Here is a 16,864-nt window from a genome sequence, read left to right as displayed (position 1 = left end):
TCCAGCAGATTTTAAACACTTTATTTAATAAAAGTTAAACATACAAAACTGAAATTAACACACTTTGTATTCATAAAAATCACCTTCTCCCATTATAGGGAGAACCTTTTTCTATGTATGGATTCTAAACTACCAGTTGTAGAGTTTAGCTTGAGTTGTGACTCAGGTAACTGATGGACATTTCCACCAATCAGTGCATCAACAATTGCTGACGTGACCTGATCTAGTTAACAAATTACAAAATGAGCTACATTAACATAATATACAGGGAAATAATGGTCAGGGTTAATGGACAAGAAACACCCTTTAATTATTTAACGGGGGAAATAGCTGATGTAGTCTTGTCCATTAACTCAGCCCTAGATTTTACAAAAATAATATCTACATTGTATACAGGGCTACCCATTAACTTCTTTAAACACATTACGGGTTCAGAGATGGCACCACTACCGTAAGTGAGAGACAAGTAACAGAGGAAAACAAATCACATATAAAATACAAGAAAGCAAGAGCTTTTACACGTGGTTTCCTGAATAAAATTGAAGGGGCTCAGCAGCACTGTGATACAGCTGACATTACAATGAACATGAGGGCCAGTCAATTATTTAAGGACAGAAACTTCAGACTAACCTTGACTCACTCACAGCTAACTAAGTGGGATGTAGCCATTTGTATCTATCTATCTGCTGCACTGCGGTTCTAGGTGACTAGATGGAGGAGGCCCAGACAGAAGCTGTTACTGTATATTCCAGGTCTGTGGCTGTACCATCAACCCTACAAGGTCTACAAGATGGGAGATGATGGCTCCTTTCCAAAGCACAACCATTTATGTTCTCCAACTCTCTGATCCTTGGGGAAGGGAAGGGTGGGGTGGGTATTTTTAAGTACAGTTCTCTACTTTGAAATTGGAGTCTAAATACCTTGTCCTATGGTTTTCTGGTTACATCTCAATAACCTCCTATGAGAATTCAATGAGTATTTAAAAAAAAAAAAAAAAATTACTTCCTCTGCCTAACTTCTAATTCTAGTCTGAATTGCCTGCACTAGTCAGATTTATTGTTTCTAGCACATGAATCATCATTAGTAGTAAAGATCCTATTGGCCCTGTTCTGCCCTCATTTACAGCTGTACAAATCAATCTTCAGTGGATTTGTAAGGGAGTAATTTAGAACTTCCTTAGCAATTCCACATGACATGTAAGCCAAGACAGAATCTAGCTCTCTCTCCCAGAGCTGCAGCAGCTCTGTAGTGCCGCTGAGACAGCAGACAGCACTGTGACTACAGAATCGAGGGAAGCTGTTAAGGTGCCATTTTTATACCACCACTTTTCTTAAGAAAAAAAAAAACTTCACTACTAGTATGAAGGAAAGATTCCGAGACCAAAGCTGCAGATAACTACTGCTTTCAGAGTAACAGGTAACAGCAGTTCATGAAAGCATTTACCTGCAGAATGTATTTTAATGCAACTACAAAAAGTTTAATGATTAGGGGGCTCAAATCAATAGCTGGAGATTTAAGGCTCGTATCAGCTGAAGCCAAAGTGATGGTGACAAAATGGACTACTCGCTATGTGCCAACAAATAATTTACTTTTAGAAAAATATAATGATAAAAAGATAAGTGTAAAGCCCTGCAGAGATGAAGTTCCACATTTTTCCCCCATTACTGAGGCATCAAATGCCTGACATTATATTTAGAGGTATCTTGATATTGTGTCATAGGTTTGTCTGCAATTCCACATGTTCCAACTCCAACCTTGCCAGTTACGCTCTCGGGGGAAGCAAAAATACTCCTCTTTACCTGCAAATGAAACAGAAAACACCATTTCTGAATAATTACTAACTGGCTCTTAAAAAAACAAGCAATCATTACCATTTGAAGTGTTTCAATATTCTCAACTTCTTACTCTATAGACAGGCACACTTTCTAAAGGCTAGCTCGTCTGTGGCACACTATCAGGAGGTGAGACAACAGAGCTGGGAACTTCCTGGCACCTAAGTACAGGATGTGATCCTGGTACTCGGGACCTTGGGTCAGGCCAATAATGAATAAAACTCACCCCTCTCATAAACTGATCTCCAGTAATTGTTCGTAAGGAAGACTAAAGCTTTACCACTACATCTGGCAGCTCTTGGTCAAGCCATGATAAAAATGAAATAAGGCTTTAAAATGTCCTTGCTACCTTTTTTGCTCAATGCTTGCTCTTCCAGGGCAATTACTTAGTGCTGCATCTGCCAGGTCATAAACACAGCAAGAAGTTAGGCTGGAGGTTTAGACAGGCGCTCAGGTTCTAAGCTCCAACAAACACCAGCTGGCAACTGACAGTGAGCCCACCTCTCCAAGCTAAGTGCAAGCTCAGCCTCTTAAAAGCAGCACTCCTCCAAAGCCATCCGGTACAACACCAGGCCTTTTAAGTGCACAAAATACCGAACCACACACCACTTCAGAATCCCCTTTAAATCCCTTCAAAAACCACTTTCTCCTCTCTCCCAAAGTACTGCACAGGATTCTATGCCCTGTTGTTATTCACATACTAACAAAACCAAACAAACCTGGCCTTTTTTGTTTTTAGAATAGGCTCTGTTGTTAAACTGTTGCCACTTGACTTTCTGGTCCTCTCGTTCCTGTTCAAGTTCTTTAATTCTCTGAGCTTTTTTCAAAGCCTTCTTCTTTTTATATTCTCGTTGCTGGGCTATCATCTCTTTTCTGGAGAGAAGGAAAAAAGACATTTTATGTTTGTGCCTTTTCCTGTAAGAAACTAAAACCCCTGTAAGACAGACATGCACAATAGTTTTCCATAAGTAAATGGCAGAAAACAAAGCTTGTAAATATTCTCCACTTATAGAAAAAAAAAAAACCAGACAAGTCTTTCCATGCGTAAGCGTTACATTGCTTACTTATATATGTGGGCATAAGAACAACCACCACCTGATTGAGACCAGACCAAACGCAGCGACTCAGTGGATTGTGTGCAATTCATCTCTGAAACTGAAAATGTACCTATCAGCACTTCTGCACTTCAGAAACATCCAGCATTTGGAAAATTTAAATAACCCATTTGAGTGAAAAGCCCAAACTTTTCTGGAGTATGCAGGAGACTCACACTACCAAGTATTGGACAGGGATGGAAGGAAAAGAACAAAGATAAGGTACTTCAGTAAAGGAAGTTCACAGAGTCGATCTATGCCACAATGCAGCACCCTTCAGAATGATCCCGTAGGGGAGGGATCATTGCCTGTAACAGACTCTGAAACTGTACCATCTTCCCTGCCCCCTCCAAAAAAAAAAAGTTTTCAGCCCTTAAAAATATTTTTCTATGTTAGACACAGCAGGATACCGAGTAAAGCACATCTCCTCAGTGATAGGGTCAAGACAGCTATCCCAACACAGGGATGGGGCAGAAGCAGAAGTCCTTCATACTAGTGAGTATACTTGTTAGCCAAATCACAGCTCTGAGAACTGCCTGCACTAGATCTGGGCTGAAACTTGTAGGCTCTCTGCTGTCAGTGAAAAAGTACTAACTTTTTTTCAATCTACCACTTACACACTTGATATCTTGAGATAGCATAATCTGGGTAAAAACAAAGCCTATCATGTTGTCTTGCCAGGATACAGAAGACACATGATACCAGCCACAACAAGGTACCAAACATATTCTAGATGGATTTAAGATCCTTTCTCAAGCAAACGTGGAGATATTAAAGAGGTGTAAAATTTCAAAAAGGAGAGATTGTTTCATTAACCAATTTTTACACCTGGGGGGGGGGAACAACAAACAAAAAAACCAAAAACACCACCAAAAACAAAGCAGCTTTCAGACTTCTGCCTGTATATTACTTACTTGGACATGGGTTTGTTGCCACTGTCCTCTTTTGCTTTTCTTCCCTCTTCCACAGGCTTGAGGTTGAACAGAGGTGTAACTTCAGCATTGCCATATCCAGCAAACGTGACTGCAGCTGTTCCATTCTCCTCATCTATTTCTTCAATCTCAGCTTCATAACACCTGTAAAGATATCATGGCTGTAAGCATGTGAGTAAAGCTTTAATACTCAGCCCTTCAACACCTACACTCTCAGCCAGCTAATGGCATTAAGTAAAAAATTTGCAAATATCGGCCTTCATTTTCAGGGACAATACACAAATCTAACTAAGAGATTATTTTCTTAAAGTCAAAGGAACACAAGTACAGTGACTGGAATCTGCTGTACTTGACCTTTAGCATCAAGAAGCAATGGCCTCACAGTTAACAAAACTAATGATTAATGCTGGGGCCAATCTAATCAGATATCCTGATTTGGTTCTAGTTCTGGCAGGTCACGGGATTGAAAAAAAAAAAAAAAAAAGACCCAACAAAATACTGCGTTCACAGAACACAGCTTTCAGGGAATTCACTGAGGCGTTTTGGAAAACGTCAGCTCACAAGAGCAAAGCTTTAGTTCCATTTTTCTCCATATGAAAAAGAATTAAGAAAAATTGAAGCTTTCAAAATATTCCCCCTTCAACACTTACAAAACTTAAAAGTTTTCTTATTGATTTAAAATAGTGATTTTGAAATTTTAGCAGAAATCAGTCTATTTCATACTTATGTGTATGAAACATTTTGGTCAAACTGACCTCATAATGGGAAAGAGGAAGAAGAGACAAGTGGCATTTCCAAAAATATTTAAAATAATTGAGTCTAAATTCAGAGCAAAAGGATACATCTAAAGCAAATAGAGGAATAAAATGAGATGTTTCACAGCCAATATTCCAGTTAACATTTACTCAATCAATTTCTTGCAATTTTAGTGGGCCAACATCATCCTGAGTTGAGCTAGGTGAAAATACATGTAAACCCAAACTGCATGAAGTAAAGAATATTAATCTCTGGCTAGCTCTTCATGAAACACTGGTCACTTAAGAAATGTTGCAACAGAAGCAGGGCGTTAAAAAAAAAAAAAAGCAATACAAGTCCAGTAAGATCCACTTCAGCAGACACTCTGGCACATTCTTCCCCAAGGTCTGATCCTCTAACCCAGTGATCAGAGCAAGAAGAATGACCCAATGGTGACCTAAGACAGTAAGATTCAATTTTGAAGTTCTTACACAGAAAGATTTTACTCAATAATAATCTGTGACAGAAACACTGTTCACTTTTAGGTTTGTTTTCTACCTGGCATCAGGTATTGAGACATCAATAACTATAGCAAAATCTCTGTGTGGTTACTACATTGTTAATATAACCACATTCGTTGAACAATAGGGATTCTCTGTAAGTGGTAATGATTGGGATATTAATCCTGCATAAATACTAATTTTTTAAGAAGCTGCAACAATTATATATTTTTGCAGTATGGAAAGTAATTTTAGAATGTTTATTTCAAAGATTATGAGGTCAGAATGAACTGCCTGGGTTCTCAGAACTTCACAGGCTAATGTAATGGAGACTAAATCCAAAAGGTTGATTAATTCTATAGGTAACATTACACAGCTAGTTATTTCAAGGCCAAAACCCAGCATTTCCAATTAAAAATTCATTTCCAATTAGAGGCACAAACTGAGATACAGCAAGGATTTTTCTTGATAGCAATCAATTACATATATATGAATGCAATAACAAATTATGAATTATACATCCTGAAACCTTTATGAAAGACTGCTCTGACAAATCAATTCATGAAAGCCTGCCATTTATTACATTAGCAAATGGTAATTTACCAAAGCTACCCTACTTTTATAAGGTTCGTGACAAACAGGGCATTTCTAGAAAATGACCCCACATCTCTTTGCTTCTTATCTAAAATATGGACCTGTAATAAAGACAGTACAAGAATACCTAATATCATATTTATTTCCCAATTTCTTTTTGTTTTTAGTCACCCTAGGGGCAGTTCAAACTGAATGAAAGTCTCTTACCATTGAACTATTTCATGTAACTGTTAGAGAACTTTTCTACACTTACTGTCCATCCTCACTCCATATCGCCATACACCTATCCCCAACCTTCCAGGAGTGACTTGGCAGAGCAGAAGCAGAACTGTCAGAACTTGCAAGAGTTTCCGAAGGTTGTGTTGAAAGGAGGTCTTTGGTTAATTCTATGACTTCCTATAAAAGGCAGAAAACCCATAAAGAATAATTTTTCAAACTCTGTTACCATGCATATTTTTACCCCAAGTTTACTGGTTTGGTTTTTTTGAAGTTACTGTATTAAATTTGTAGCTGATGTAAAGTGGACTAAGTTTGTTTTGTTTTTTCAATCATTTAACTAAACTCACTCATTGCCAACGTAGATAAAAAGATGTACAGTCCTCACTGTATTGCAGTAAGGTTCCCCATGCCCTCCTCAAAATTTCAAAAAGTAGCCTATCATTTTTATAGCATTTCTTTCTAGATGAATTGTTTGTCCATAGGCACAGAAGACACAACTAGACAGTCTCAAAAAAAAACCCAAAAAATCAACAGTGTGACTCTGGACACATGGCTGCACGTGATGTTGGTTACTGACCAAAAAAAAAAAAAAAAAACAAACACACACAACATGTGGCAGAGCAAGTATTCAACAGGATAGTGCTCTGAAGACAAAACATGAAAGGATGCAACGCCTCTGTTCTCTCTGTAGCTGGCTGTTTCTTCCATCCCTCCCCCTTTGGGACTGGCTGGCTATATTATACATAGTAATCTCTAAAACACACAACAACTACAAGTCTAATTACAGCATTTCTAAAGGATGAAACATTTTTCAGTTTACTCAAAAATACATTGATTGGCTGAACTGAAGCACCCAGAGCCAGGGTGGAAGAGTACCTTCCATGACTACCACTCTGTAAAGCCCTCTCATTTATAGAAAGCATTCAGGTGCATACTAAAAAAATTTATTTCCTTAAGTCATTTTGATGTAAGTGTTTGTTTTTCTCTAAATTCCCTGACCTTTAAGATTTCAGGTCAGGCCTTCCCTTGCTAATCCAGCAAGACAAATAACAAAGTAACAAATTTTTTCCAGTTCCTTTAAATATTATTCATTCACAGACAGGGGCATGCAAAAGCCCCTCCCCAACTTCCTGTCGATATTATATTCTTATTCTGTATAATCAAGACCACTGGTTTTCACTAGCCTTAAAAGTCAAAGGAACCAGCACCTAAAATTTAAATTTTCCATATAAGTCAAAGCAACTCTGCAGTCCTTAAAGAAGGAAAATTCTTCAGTTCTTTGAGCATCTCAGCATGAACCATTGTCACTCTCCTAGCTAACAGTAAATATTTCAATTAGGGGAGGGTTACAGGTAAACAATGTTCAACTGAGGCTCAGCGGAGCTTGAACTTTCCTCCCAGTTTCACATCCTAGTTCAGCTATGGGCATACAAAGACTAGCTCAGGAAAACACAGTAAAGAAGCTGTTCTTCATTCCTCAAGAACCTGAAGGATCGTAAACAGTTCCCAATAAGTTAATACAATATAAACTTACAGGCATTTTTATCTGATAAACTGTACAACTGGCATGAATGGCCTAACAGTTTGTTTCTGTTGCAGCTGTTAATGTCTGAACTTTCAACGCCTTCCTAATAAAAGTTCTGCCCTTTGTTTTAGAGGAGCTGCTAGTTAATAAGTGCAACAGTAAGCATGATCAGCAGCAACTGTAAGCACAGAAAAATGCTTACAATTACTTCTACTACTTTGGTCTTCATTTTCCGTAATACTACAGCTGAACCAGAACAGATTTTGATTATCAAATTACCTAATTTGAGAGCACTCTGCAGAACATACAGCATTAGCCTAATTTTCCCTCCTGGATGCAAAATCCCAAGCTATTCCTCAACACAGAAAGCTGTATTCTGCAAATCCAAGAGGCATCATGGTTTGAAATAGGTATCTTATCTCAGCAGGTCAAATACAATATGTCAGGCATAAGCTACCTGAAAGTGAGTGTTTCAGCTCTGTAGACTACCAGTAATATGAAACTGTTGACTTATTCTTGCCACATTCATAGGTGGCTTATTGTAGAACTCAAATGTGAGTAGTTTCAGACTCATCTACCAAGGATTCTTTGAATTTGACAAAGTCACTTACACACCAGGCTATAAACAGCAACCGTTTGGTAAAAATCTTCATCTGATACCACCTATCATAGTGCTAAGCACACAAGACAGAAACATTAATTTTATTGCAACCCATAACAGTTCTAAAGTCTTTAACAGAATTGCTCATTCAAAGAAAATTTCTGAGCATGAGTTAGGCTACCACAGCAGCTCAGTACAGCCAAATGGGTTGAACAATATGGCTTGCTGCCACATCCCCGTGACACAAAGGTGTGACCCGCAGAGAATACTAGTTAGTTTGCCAGGATTCTTCCTGACCAACTGGTCTTTACAAAGCCAGACAGAGCTCTACACTCCAGAACACAACACCCACAGGTATCATCTCCAATTACAGAAGATGACAGCTGCCATCAATTCTACTTGATACAAAAGGTAAGTTTGGTTCTTGGGTGCACAGACACTGTCCTAGAAGTGCTTCAGTGAAACAAAAAATGAAAAGCTAAGTATTTATAAAAATTTCTTTTAATATTTATTTTAATCTTGTTACTCAGGAATAAGCTAAGTATACGAAATGCACTAGTGCATCACTATGACAGAAAAAAACCGTTTCAATTACATAGTAACAATCTTTCTGAACAGGCAAAAAGCTGTTTAGTTGGGACACTGAAGCATCAAACCCATTTCTACAATCGTTTGATTGGCATATATTAAGTCTGCAAAACATTATGTCATTTTCAAGGTGGAACATATGGATAGCAAACCTTTTGGGGACGAAAGTGTAAAGATCTTCCCCATTCTGTGCAGAAAGCTTTTATAAAAAAGTTTGCAAGTTGTCCTTTCACATCAATGATCTCTGCATATCAAAGCCGAGGTCGTGTTGGTATCGGAAATATCATCCCATATGGGTTTTGCTGTGCATTTTAAAAATATAAAAATATACACATGCTTTTAACAGTGTACAACAAAGGACATTAAGATGATCTATAAAGTGCCTTGTGGGCACAAAGCCTTTGTAATTTAAAAGGAATTCTACAGATCACTGATTTGTACTTGTATTTTGGTTGAAGCATCGTTTTTATCACTGTTATTTCCATACAGAATAGTGGTCACTGAATCTTGTACTGAGTAGACTTATATATTTTTAGATCTGATGGCTAAAGCAATCCACAACAGAAATGAAGGAGCATCTTGCACTCTCATGACAAATTTTAACAGTACTGCTGGGTGTTTTATATGCCAATGTGTCTTTATACGCACGAGAAGCTAAAAGACCACTATCAACTTAAAAGTTAGGTTGGTGGTCTTCCTGTAACTGAACAATACCCTAAGGACCAGAAATGGTTTTTAGCTCTCAAGAATGCGGTATGCTCTCAAGTGTTTAAAAAAACTGCAGGTGGCAAATGAAGAACACGACTCTTCCTTTCTTATATAAAAACCTTAACACAATCAAGGCTTAGATGTACAAGGAATACAGAACTACATTCTAAAGCTTTTATCATTGCAAATGTGTGCAATGAATAAACAGATTCTGGAACAAATTATTTGACAACTCAAAAAGCAGAAAGGCATAACGTTAAGCCCAACTATCAGGCTTCAGCATAGTATAAGCAACAAAAAGTAATGACTTTCTGAGAAATGCTCTCAAGAAATATAGAAAGAGATAGTAAAGACAGCACTGGCATATCTTTCATCACTCTGGCTAAAGCTTTTAGCAGAAGAGTTTGCTATATCAATTAGTACATCTTTTTCACTAATCTGCAAGACAGGTTTAAAATAGGCCACACTTTGGGTTTTTTTTTTTTTCAAACCAACCCCACCACAATTATATCAAATTACGTGAAAATAAAGTAATAAACCCACCAAGCATATATTTTTGTTGCAACGCAAGTATTTAGGAAAGATGAAACACCTGCTAAAGACCCTGGAGTTCCAGCTACTCATACCCTCAAGTTCTCACCTGTAAGTCCTTCTTCAGTTTTAGCAAATCTTCATTTTCTGCATTCCCAGATAGGGCAGCCTCAACTTGCTGAAGCTGAGCTTTGTAGCTAGCTAACTGCTTGGCAAGGTCTTCTGACATCTGCAAAAAAACATACACACACACACACACACACACACACGTAACACATCAAAACAATAGGCTTGCTGCTTTTTAATCATGTCTTGCGGTGCGAGTACAGTGAAACTGATAAACAAGTAACACGAAAAGGTATTACTAAAATACTAAAAATACACCTGACTAAGTTTCAGTAGGGCACTACGTGACTATAGGTAGCCGCTCACCTTAATTTTCGCGCCGTTCAACTACTCCCAAGCAATTTCTAAAAAAGCAAGCTTAAACACGTGCCTGCACGGGGAAAAGGCCTAACTTACAGCGGGCGAGCGGCGGGGTCTTCAGGCAGCCTCGAAATTACCCGCGTCTCTAGAAAACTACCGCGCACTACCGCTTCTCCCCCCTGCCTGCCACCGGGCACCGTCTTCACGGTTACAGCAGCGAGATGCCCCGCGGCAGCCGGGACCGGCCCCTCCCGGGAGCTGACCGCCCCACGGCCACCCGCTGCCTGTCGGACCGAGCCGGGCGGCTCGGGGAACGGCGAGGACGGCGCGGGGGGGGGGGGACGGGCCCGTGAGGAAGGGCCCGCGCCGGCGGCCAGGCCCCGGCTCGGGCCTAAGCCGAGGCCTAGGCCCGGGCTCCCTCCAAGCGGGAAGGACGAGGCCGCCGGGCGTGAGGCGCGGGGCGGGGGGGTGCGGCGACGAGCAGCCGCCGGCTCTCACCTCGGCGGGGGTGCGGGGCCCGGGCCGGGCCGGGGGAAGGGGAGGGGGGGGTGTCCGCCGCTCCGGGTCCCGTCGGGCCGCGGCCGCTTCCGTCTCCTTCGCCGCAGCCGGGGGGAGGGGGCGGGGCAAAGGCCCAGCGCGCGCCAGCGCTCGCGAGAGCGCCCCGCCGGTCACGTGCTGCCGGCGCGCGGCGCTTGGTCGGCCGAGCAACGCGGCCGCCTCCCGCCGCCTTCGGGTCACGTGCGGGGGGGCGGGGGCGGGGCGCGCGGAGGTCTCGTGACCGCCCTCGCGAGGCCGCGAGAGCGGCGCGGGAGCTCGCCCGGGGAGGCCTACAGCCTCGCGGGAGCGCGAGCCTGGGCGGGCGCCGCGCCGTGCGGCCTGCACCGCGCCGTGCGGCCTGCACCGCTCCCGCCGGCGGCCGGGCCTCGGGCCCGAGCGTTCCCTTGTCCCCGTACGCGAGTCCCGCGTGAGGAGGGGTCAGCAGCACCTCCTCGGGCAAACGGCCGTGGCCCTCCCTGCTGCGGCTCGGCGGGACGGGGAGGGAACCGCCCGGTCTCGCTGCGGTTGTCCCGACAGGGTTGGCATCAGCAGAAGCTGCTAACGGCTTCGAAACCTTCCTCTTTCGGGCAAGGCGCAGCGCTCCCAGAGGAATGGTATCGCATTTCTGATGGTCTGACCGCTCGCTGCTGTAGGGGACCACAGGGCGCCGGAGACCGCCCGTGCCCGATGGAGACCCTCCCTCACGTCTTTGCTCGTGGCAGTACCAAACGCGGTACTTTCTGGCTGCTGAAGTGACGATTAGAACCATGCAAAACGTAGCACCAAACAATTTAGAAGAGAGTTAAGGTTCGATACTTGGTCCTGCAACAGGAGAGGAAAAGCTCAGTGGCTTCTTCAAGCCTGTCACAGGAAGAAAAAAATATTTCCTGGTGGAAATCCAGTAATTAATGTGGCCTTGAGCCTGCGAGCCGAGCAAATCAAGCAGGCATCCAAAAAGCTTCTTGGTATTACCAGGAGGATCGGTGTCTCTTGCAAACATCCTGTCCCTCGTGGCCGTCGGCATGCAGGGCTTCACAGGAAGATGACTTTGCTTGGACTCTTTGGGTTTGTTTACATATTAAGGGGGAAATACATCTACTGTGTTCTGTGACGCTTGGTTTGTGTCCTCAGAGGATATCCTGTATGAGGATAAAACACGTTTCTGTATCTTGGTGTATGATTTGGTAATTAAAATACAGAAATTACTGGACGCTGTTCACAGACTGATTGATGAGAGCGAGTGTAACAACAGTAGCATCTTTTTAGTATTTTCATCAATAATCTAGAAATAGATACAGAAGACATCTTCTGATAAGGCTTTGTGGACAGATCTGTGACTGTTGAAAAGACATAAAATTTATTGATACAGAGCAATCCTAATGACTTTGTGGGCGTACCTATGAGTTAAAATGTACATTAGTACAATCGATTTCAACTTCATCTCTCAAAACAAGAAATCTAGGTCATATCTGCAGAATTGAAGGACAGACAGGGGCTGAGGAGGCACACAGTGTCCAGTTATCTCCAAGGGCAACAGCAGCAAAAAGGAGAACATTTCTGTGGTTGCATCAACAGGAGCAAACATAAGGAGGTGTTTTACTTCTACAACAGTTTCAGTGAGAGTTAACGCTGAAATAGTATATATGGTTCTGGAGTCTGGAGTTTTACAAGGTTTGCAGACTTCTAAAAAGAGCCGCCAACATTATTCAATGGCTGGAGAAAACACCCTTCTCTCAGCAAAAGGCTGAAATGCCCAATCTCTTTAGCTCATACAGGAAGACCGGGAGGTGACTTGATTACAACATGTAACTAGTTTCACAGGAAAATAGTATGAAGTACTCAAAACATAAAAACATTGCAACGCCCAGTTGACTAAAAGCTAAAGGTACAATTACCTTTAAGAGTTTTGGGGTTTGTTTTTTTTTCTCTTGGTTTCTTCAGCTCAGGATAGTGGCTTTTTAGACGCTATTTCAACACATGCTATCATTCAAACACATGCTATCATTCGAGCACGTGCTGCTACATATAGGAAGACAAGCCAGATCTTGAAACCACTGATCTTTAACTCTTATAAATTGGAAATTCTCATTAATTGCATCCTTAAAACTGGATTTGTCTTCACCCAAAAGTAGAGATTTTTTTCCTGTATTTGACTAAAGAAGCTCTTTTATACTATGTTGAGGAAAAACACAGTGTAAGCAGGACATCTTCCTGCTATCTGACAGATTGCAATTTTTAAATAGTATGTTTTACAGTTCATGAAATGGTTGGTGCTTGGAGGGATATCTGCATAGTACCACATTAGCACTATTCAAAATAATATATATGCAGTTGTTGTCAAGATTTTGTTCTTTCTGTATTTGTTAGGAGAACAGAGCAAGTTCAGGTACGTTTGTGCCAGATCTGAATGTTTCTAACTGCATCTAGTACTTCCATCTTATCCGTGGGCAGCAGAGTAGCTACCAGAACTGTACCTCTTCACAAATCCTTACTTTTTATGAGCCATTTATACGTTGTAGTGCGGTATTACAGTGTATTCATAGAATTGAGCCATATTATTCACAGGCTATAAAGTTACACTGCAGTAATATCATTATTACAAAGTAATTGATACCATGTTACTGCAATATATATATTACATTTTATCATACACGATACACAGAATTTTAGTGCAGCTTATTGCCAAATGAAGGCATGTAAATTTAAGACAATACTTCATTGCAAATGCCATAGAATTTATTTCCCTAACTTAGTAACAGAAAGAAAAGGCAACTTGATCAGCTTTTATCTCAGCCAAACTCTGTTGCCGTTAGCGTTGAGGCTTTCAGCTGTGATTCCTAGTGGGAAGCTGTCTGATCGACCTGACTGTACTTGGGGAACAACTAGGAAAAATTGGTGTAACCGGAGACTTTCTCACCATGCTGGTGCTGTGGGGCAGCAGTTAGTGTAGCGGTAGCGGTGATACTCTGTAGTGAATGGCACAGCTTGTTGGGAAGGTGAGGTTTCCAGTAACCAGTATAGCTGCGCATGCCTTAGGGGTCGTGAAGGGGCTGCCTGTCAAGGCAAACTAATGTATAATTGGAAGAGACACTGGCGCATCCTGCAGCCGTGCTTGGCTTGTCCAGGAGGTGGTAGTGGTGCTGCACAACACCTCTTTATCACCAGCCCTGTTTAACTAGCAACGCAGGAAACTTATTCTGTTGTAGGTCCACAATTATGTCCCTTTTTTACAGTCTGCTGCGTTATTTTTATAGCTAGGGCTAATGGGAACATATATCTGAAGTTATTTTTGAACACAGCTGGGACTACACAGCCTGTTGAAACATGTATGAGTTACGGTGAGTAAGTACACTTAAATCAACAATATCCTCCCTTCCTTAATGTTAAATCCTGAAGCAGCTAAGGATCAGAGATCAGAGTGCCCAGCAGCAGCTAATGCCCTGAAGACTTTATTATATCCAACTGGTTTAATGTCCCTGTTTTTCAACTTTGTCTGTATGGATGGATTTTTGTGCTCAGCATAGGGACCTAGTCACTAGCAAAAAAAACTGGCTTCTGCAAACAAAACAGCCTGTCCTCATGGCAGAAATTACAATCCAAGTCTAGGCCAAAATGGAGACACTGGATTTTTTTAGGCTTTTCTGGTAGGCTGCCTGCCTGGCAAGTGTTGCCCTGTTAGTAGGGCAGTATGTCAGGCTTGAAAGTCATTGGTATATTCATTTGTATCAAACCACCAAGAAAATACTGTATTAATACTTCAATTTTGAGGGTTGTTTTCCTGAAGATGGGGGGGGGGGTGTCTTTCAGTTGACCTGTGCCTCTGAGCAAAATTGCCTTTATTTTTTAAATTTTTTTTACCATTTCTCATCATGGGCAGGGCTGTCAACTTCATCCATAGGTGCAATTATGTGATATTTCCCATTATGAGGCATTTTTTTATTGTTGCTCCTGTAACACTTGTTTCTATAGGCTGAATTTTTTTCTGCACTGGCTGTTTGGCTCTTGTTTGGAAAGCTTCAGCAGTGTGACACAAAATCAAGTTATAGAAAGAAATACTGATTGGCTAGGCATTTTGAAATACCTGTTTACACAGAAGTTTGTGTGGGAGTGAAGTCAGTTAGGTGAGCGTGTACACATTTCTGAACATAATTTAACTCTCTACAGCTGTGGTAGTCAACACAGATTGTGGTGCTAAGCAAAGGAACTGAGAGCTCAAACGTGTTCTGAATGATTGCAGTAATTATGCCCCATCAGTGAAAAAGGCACAGTGACTAAAACTGAGGAGGAAAAGTGAATCAGAACTGGATGAGGAATAAGAGCCAGAGTGGGGCAGCAGGGAGATAAGGAGAAAATGTCAGAATTAGGAAGAACTGACCAAAAGCCTGCATCCATTAGGACGTCATCCACTTCAGAAGGGCCTGAGGCTCTTAGATTTCCATTCCCCCGCAACTGACGGCTTGTGAGAGCTGACAAAATGCCGGCTTACGTGGGAAATGACAACCTGCCAGTGTGATCATTTACTTTACCGGCACAAGCAGCAGGTCCGTTTGATGGGTCTTAATCAGGCCTACACAACATGCAGTTTGTCAGGTGGTATTTTAAGCTTACATCAGTCTTCGGTTGGGAGCAATATGCCAAGTCAAGGTGCGACTTCTTTCTCTGAGACACCCTGCCACCTGTGTCAGGGAGCACGTCAGTGCTGGAGGCCCGGGGACTTCAGGAGAAGGCAGCTGGAGATGCTGGTTCTTCTTCTTGGGTTGCTGGCAAGTCTGTTGCTGAGGCTCCTTACGTCCAGAAGGGGTTTGAATGGCACGAAAGTTGAGAAGATGAGGGGAGTTTGGAAAGTAGGGAGCAAGGGCCATTGCCCTGGGCAGAGGAGCCTGGGAGGATTAGGAGAGGAGCTTGAAGCAGAGAGCCAGCAGTGTGGGAGGTGTGGGAAGCAGGAACTCGAGGTTAATATGGGAATAGCGTGGGGGTGTTTTGTATTTGTGTGTGGGGAGGGACCTGGGAAGTAAGGAACAAGGCAGACTGCTCTGATGGATTGTGGGATTGCTATGGGGGAGAGGAGACCTAAGTCCTGCAGTAGTGAGGGTAGACAGAAGGAAGGGTATTGTATCCATACAGAGAGGGAAACTTGTAATGAGTACATGAAGGGGGTGGGAAGGGGATATTAGGTGCAGCTGACAGCAGTGATGACTGTGTGCCTTTTCCCTAGTACGGGTTTCTGCCAGCTGCGTGCCACGCGCAGGCTGGGGTTTGTGGCAGCCAGTTAGCAGTCACCCACAAAGAGCTGGGTGGCTGCTGTGTGCTGGTGAGCCACTCTGCTGTGTCCTGCAGCTGCAGCTCAGCCCTGGCAGTCAGCCTTTGGTGGTCCACCCACACGGGAGCTGCGCACTCCTGGCCTAAGCGCTCTGTTCAGAGCGCAGGATTTAACTAATCAAGGATGTGTAGTTAAAAATAGGCTGTTGTTTGTAGGTCCTGAATCTTTGCTGAATTTTACAGGAGCTGAAAGAAGAGGAAGAGAGCTTCGCAAGAGGGCTACTGAATACCGCTGTAAAGATCTGCATTTAGTCTCCCGTGTAGGAGTATCTACATAGTGTGAGTGAGGCAGACCTGTGTATGGAAAAAAATAGAAAGCTCAGAATGTAAACTTAGAGCTAATTGCCCCATGGGACTTGTCATTGAAAACTGACCAAAGAAGCTCTGATTCAGCTGGAGGTAATTTTGCTGCCACTGGGGCATGGTTAGGTTGCTTTTAGGAACTGTCATACATTCCTAGGTTTTGAAAAATCATAGCATCTTGGCTTGGGACAGCTACCACTCCTGATCAGTTACTTAGGCCATATGAGTATTTTTGGGGGACAGTCAAAAATAGAAAGAAGCAATCTGAGACAGTGGTACGTATTTATAAAAGGGTTCTGATTATTTGCTGCCTCTTCTGATGTTAACAACATCAGAACTTTAAGTTCTTGGACACTTTTGGGCCTCTGTATCTCTGTTTCTTTGCCCTCACATAGAACAAGGGATTGTAAAGCTACCTTA

General features: G+C 42.2%; 1 protein-coding gene across 3 annotated transcripts; it reads right to left on the bottom strand.

Annotated features, from left to right (window-relative positions):
• Positions 1-10,910, bottom strand: SMNDC1 (survival motor neuron domain containing 1). Of its 3 annotated transcripts, none has more exons than XM_030031569.2 (6): positions 10,784-10,910; positions 9,969-10,088; positions 5,941-6,083; positions 3,841-4,002; positions 2,552-2,705; positions 1-1,799 (listed from the first exon to the last, which is right to left on the bottom strand). In XM_030031569.2, exons 2-6 carry the CDS (start codon positions 10,086-10,088, stop codon positions 1,662-1,664), a joined length of 717 nt encoding a protein of 238 aa, XP_029887429.1. In that variant the 5' UTR covers positions 10,784-10,910; the 3' UTR covers positions 1-1,661. The 3 variants fall into 3 exon arrangements, with proteins under 3 accessions (XP_029887429.1, XP_029887430.1, XP_029887431.1); XM_030031570.2 differs by lacking the exon at positions 10,784-10,910 and adding an exon at positions 10,292-10,581; XM_030031571.2 differs by lacking the exon at positions 10,784-10,910 and adding an exon at positions 10,382-10,581.
• Between the last annotated feature and the right edge of the window lie 5,954 nt (positions 10,911-16,864).

This window comes from Aquila chrysaetos, chromosome 11, assembly GCF_900496995.4.
Source record: "Aquila chrysaetos chrysaetos chromosome 11, bAquChr1.4, whole genome shotgun sequence".
In the NCBI taxonomy this organism is placed as follows: domain Eukaryota; kingdom Metazoa; phylum Chordata; class Aves; order Accipitriformes; family Accipitridae; genus Aquila; species Aquila chrysaetos.
This window is presented reverse-complemented; position numbering and strand designations above follow the sequence as displayed.

Bases quoted from the DNA above. Each gene is read 5' to 3' on its own strand.
- SMNDC1 (XM_030031569.2), bottom strand. From the start codon at position 10,088: ATGTCAGAAGACCTTGCCAAGCAGTTAGCTAGCTACAAAGCTCAGCTT. The intron at 6,084-9,968 runs GTGAGAACTTGA...TGCCTTTTATAG, and splicing joins AACTGAAGAAGGACTTACAG to GAAGTCATAGAATTAACCAA. The intron at 1,800-2,551 runs GTTTGTTTGGTT...TTTCATTTGCAG, and splicing joins CTAAAAACAAAAAAGGCCAG to GTAAAGAGGAGTATTTTTGC.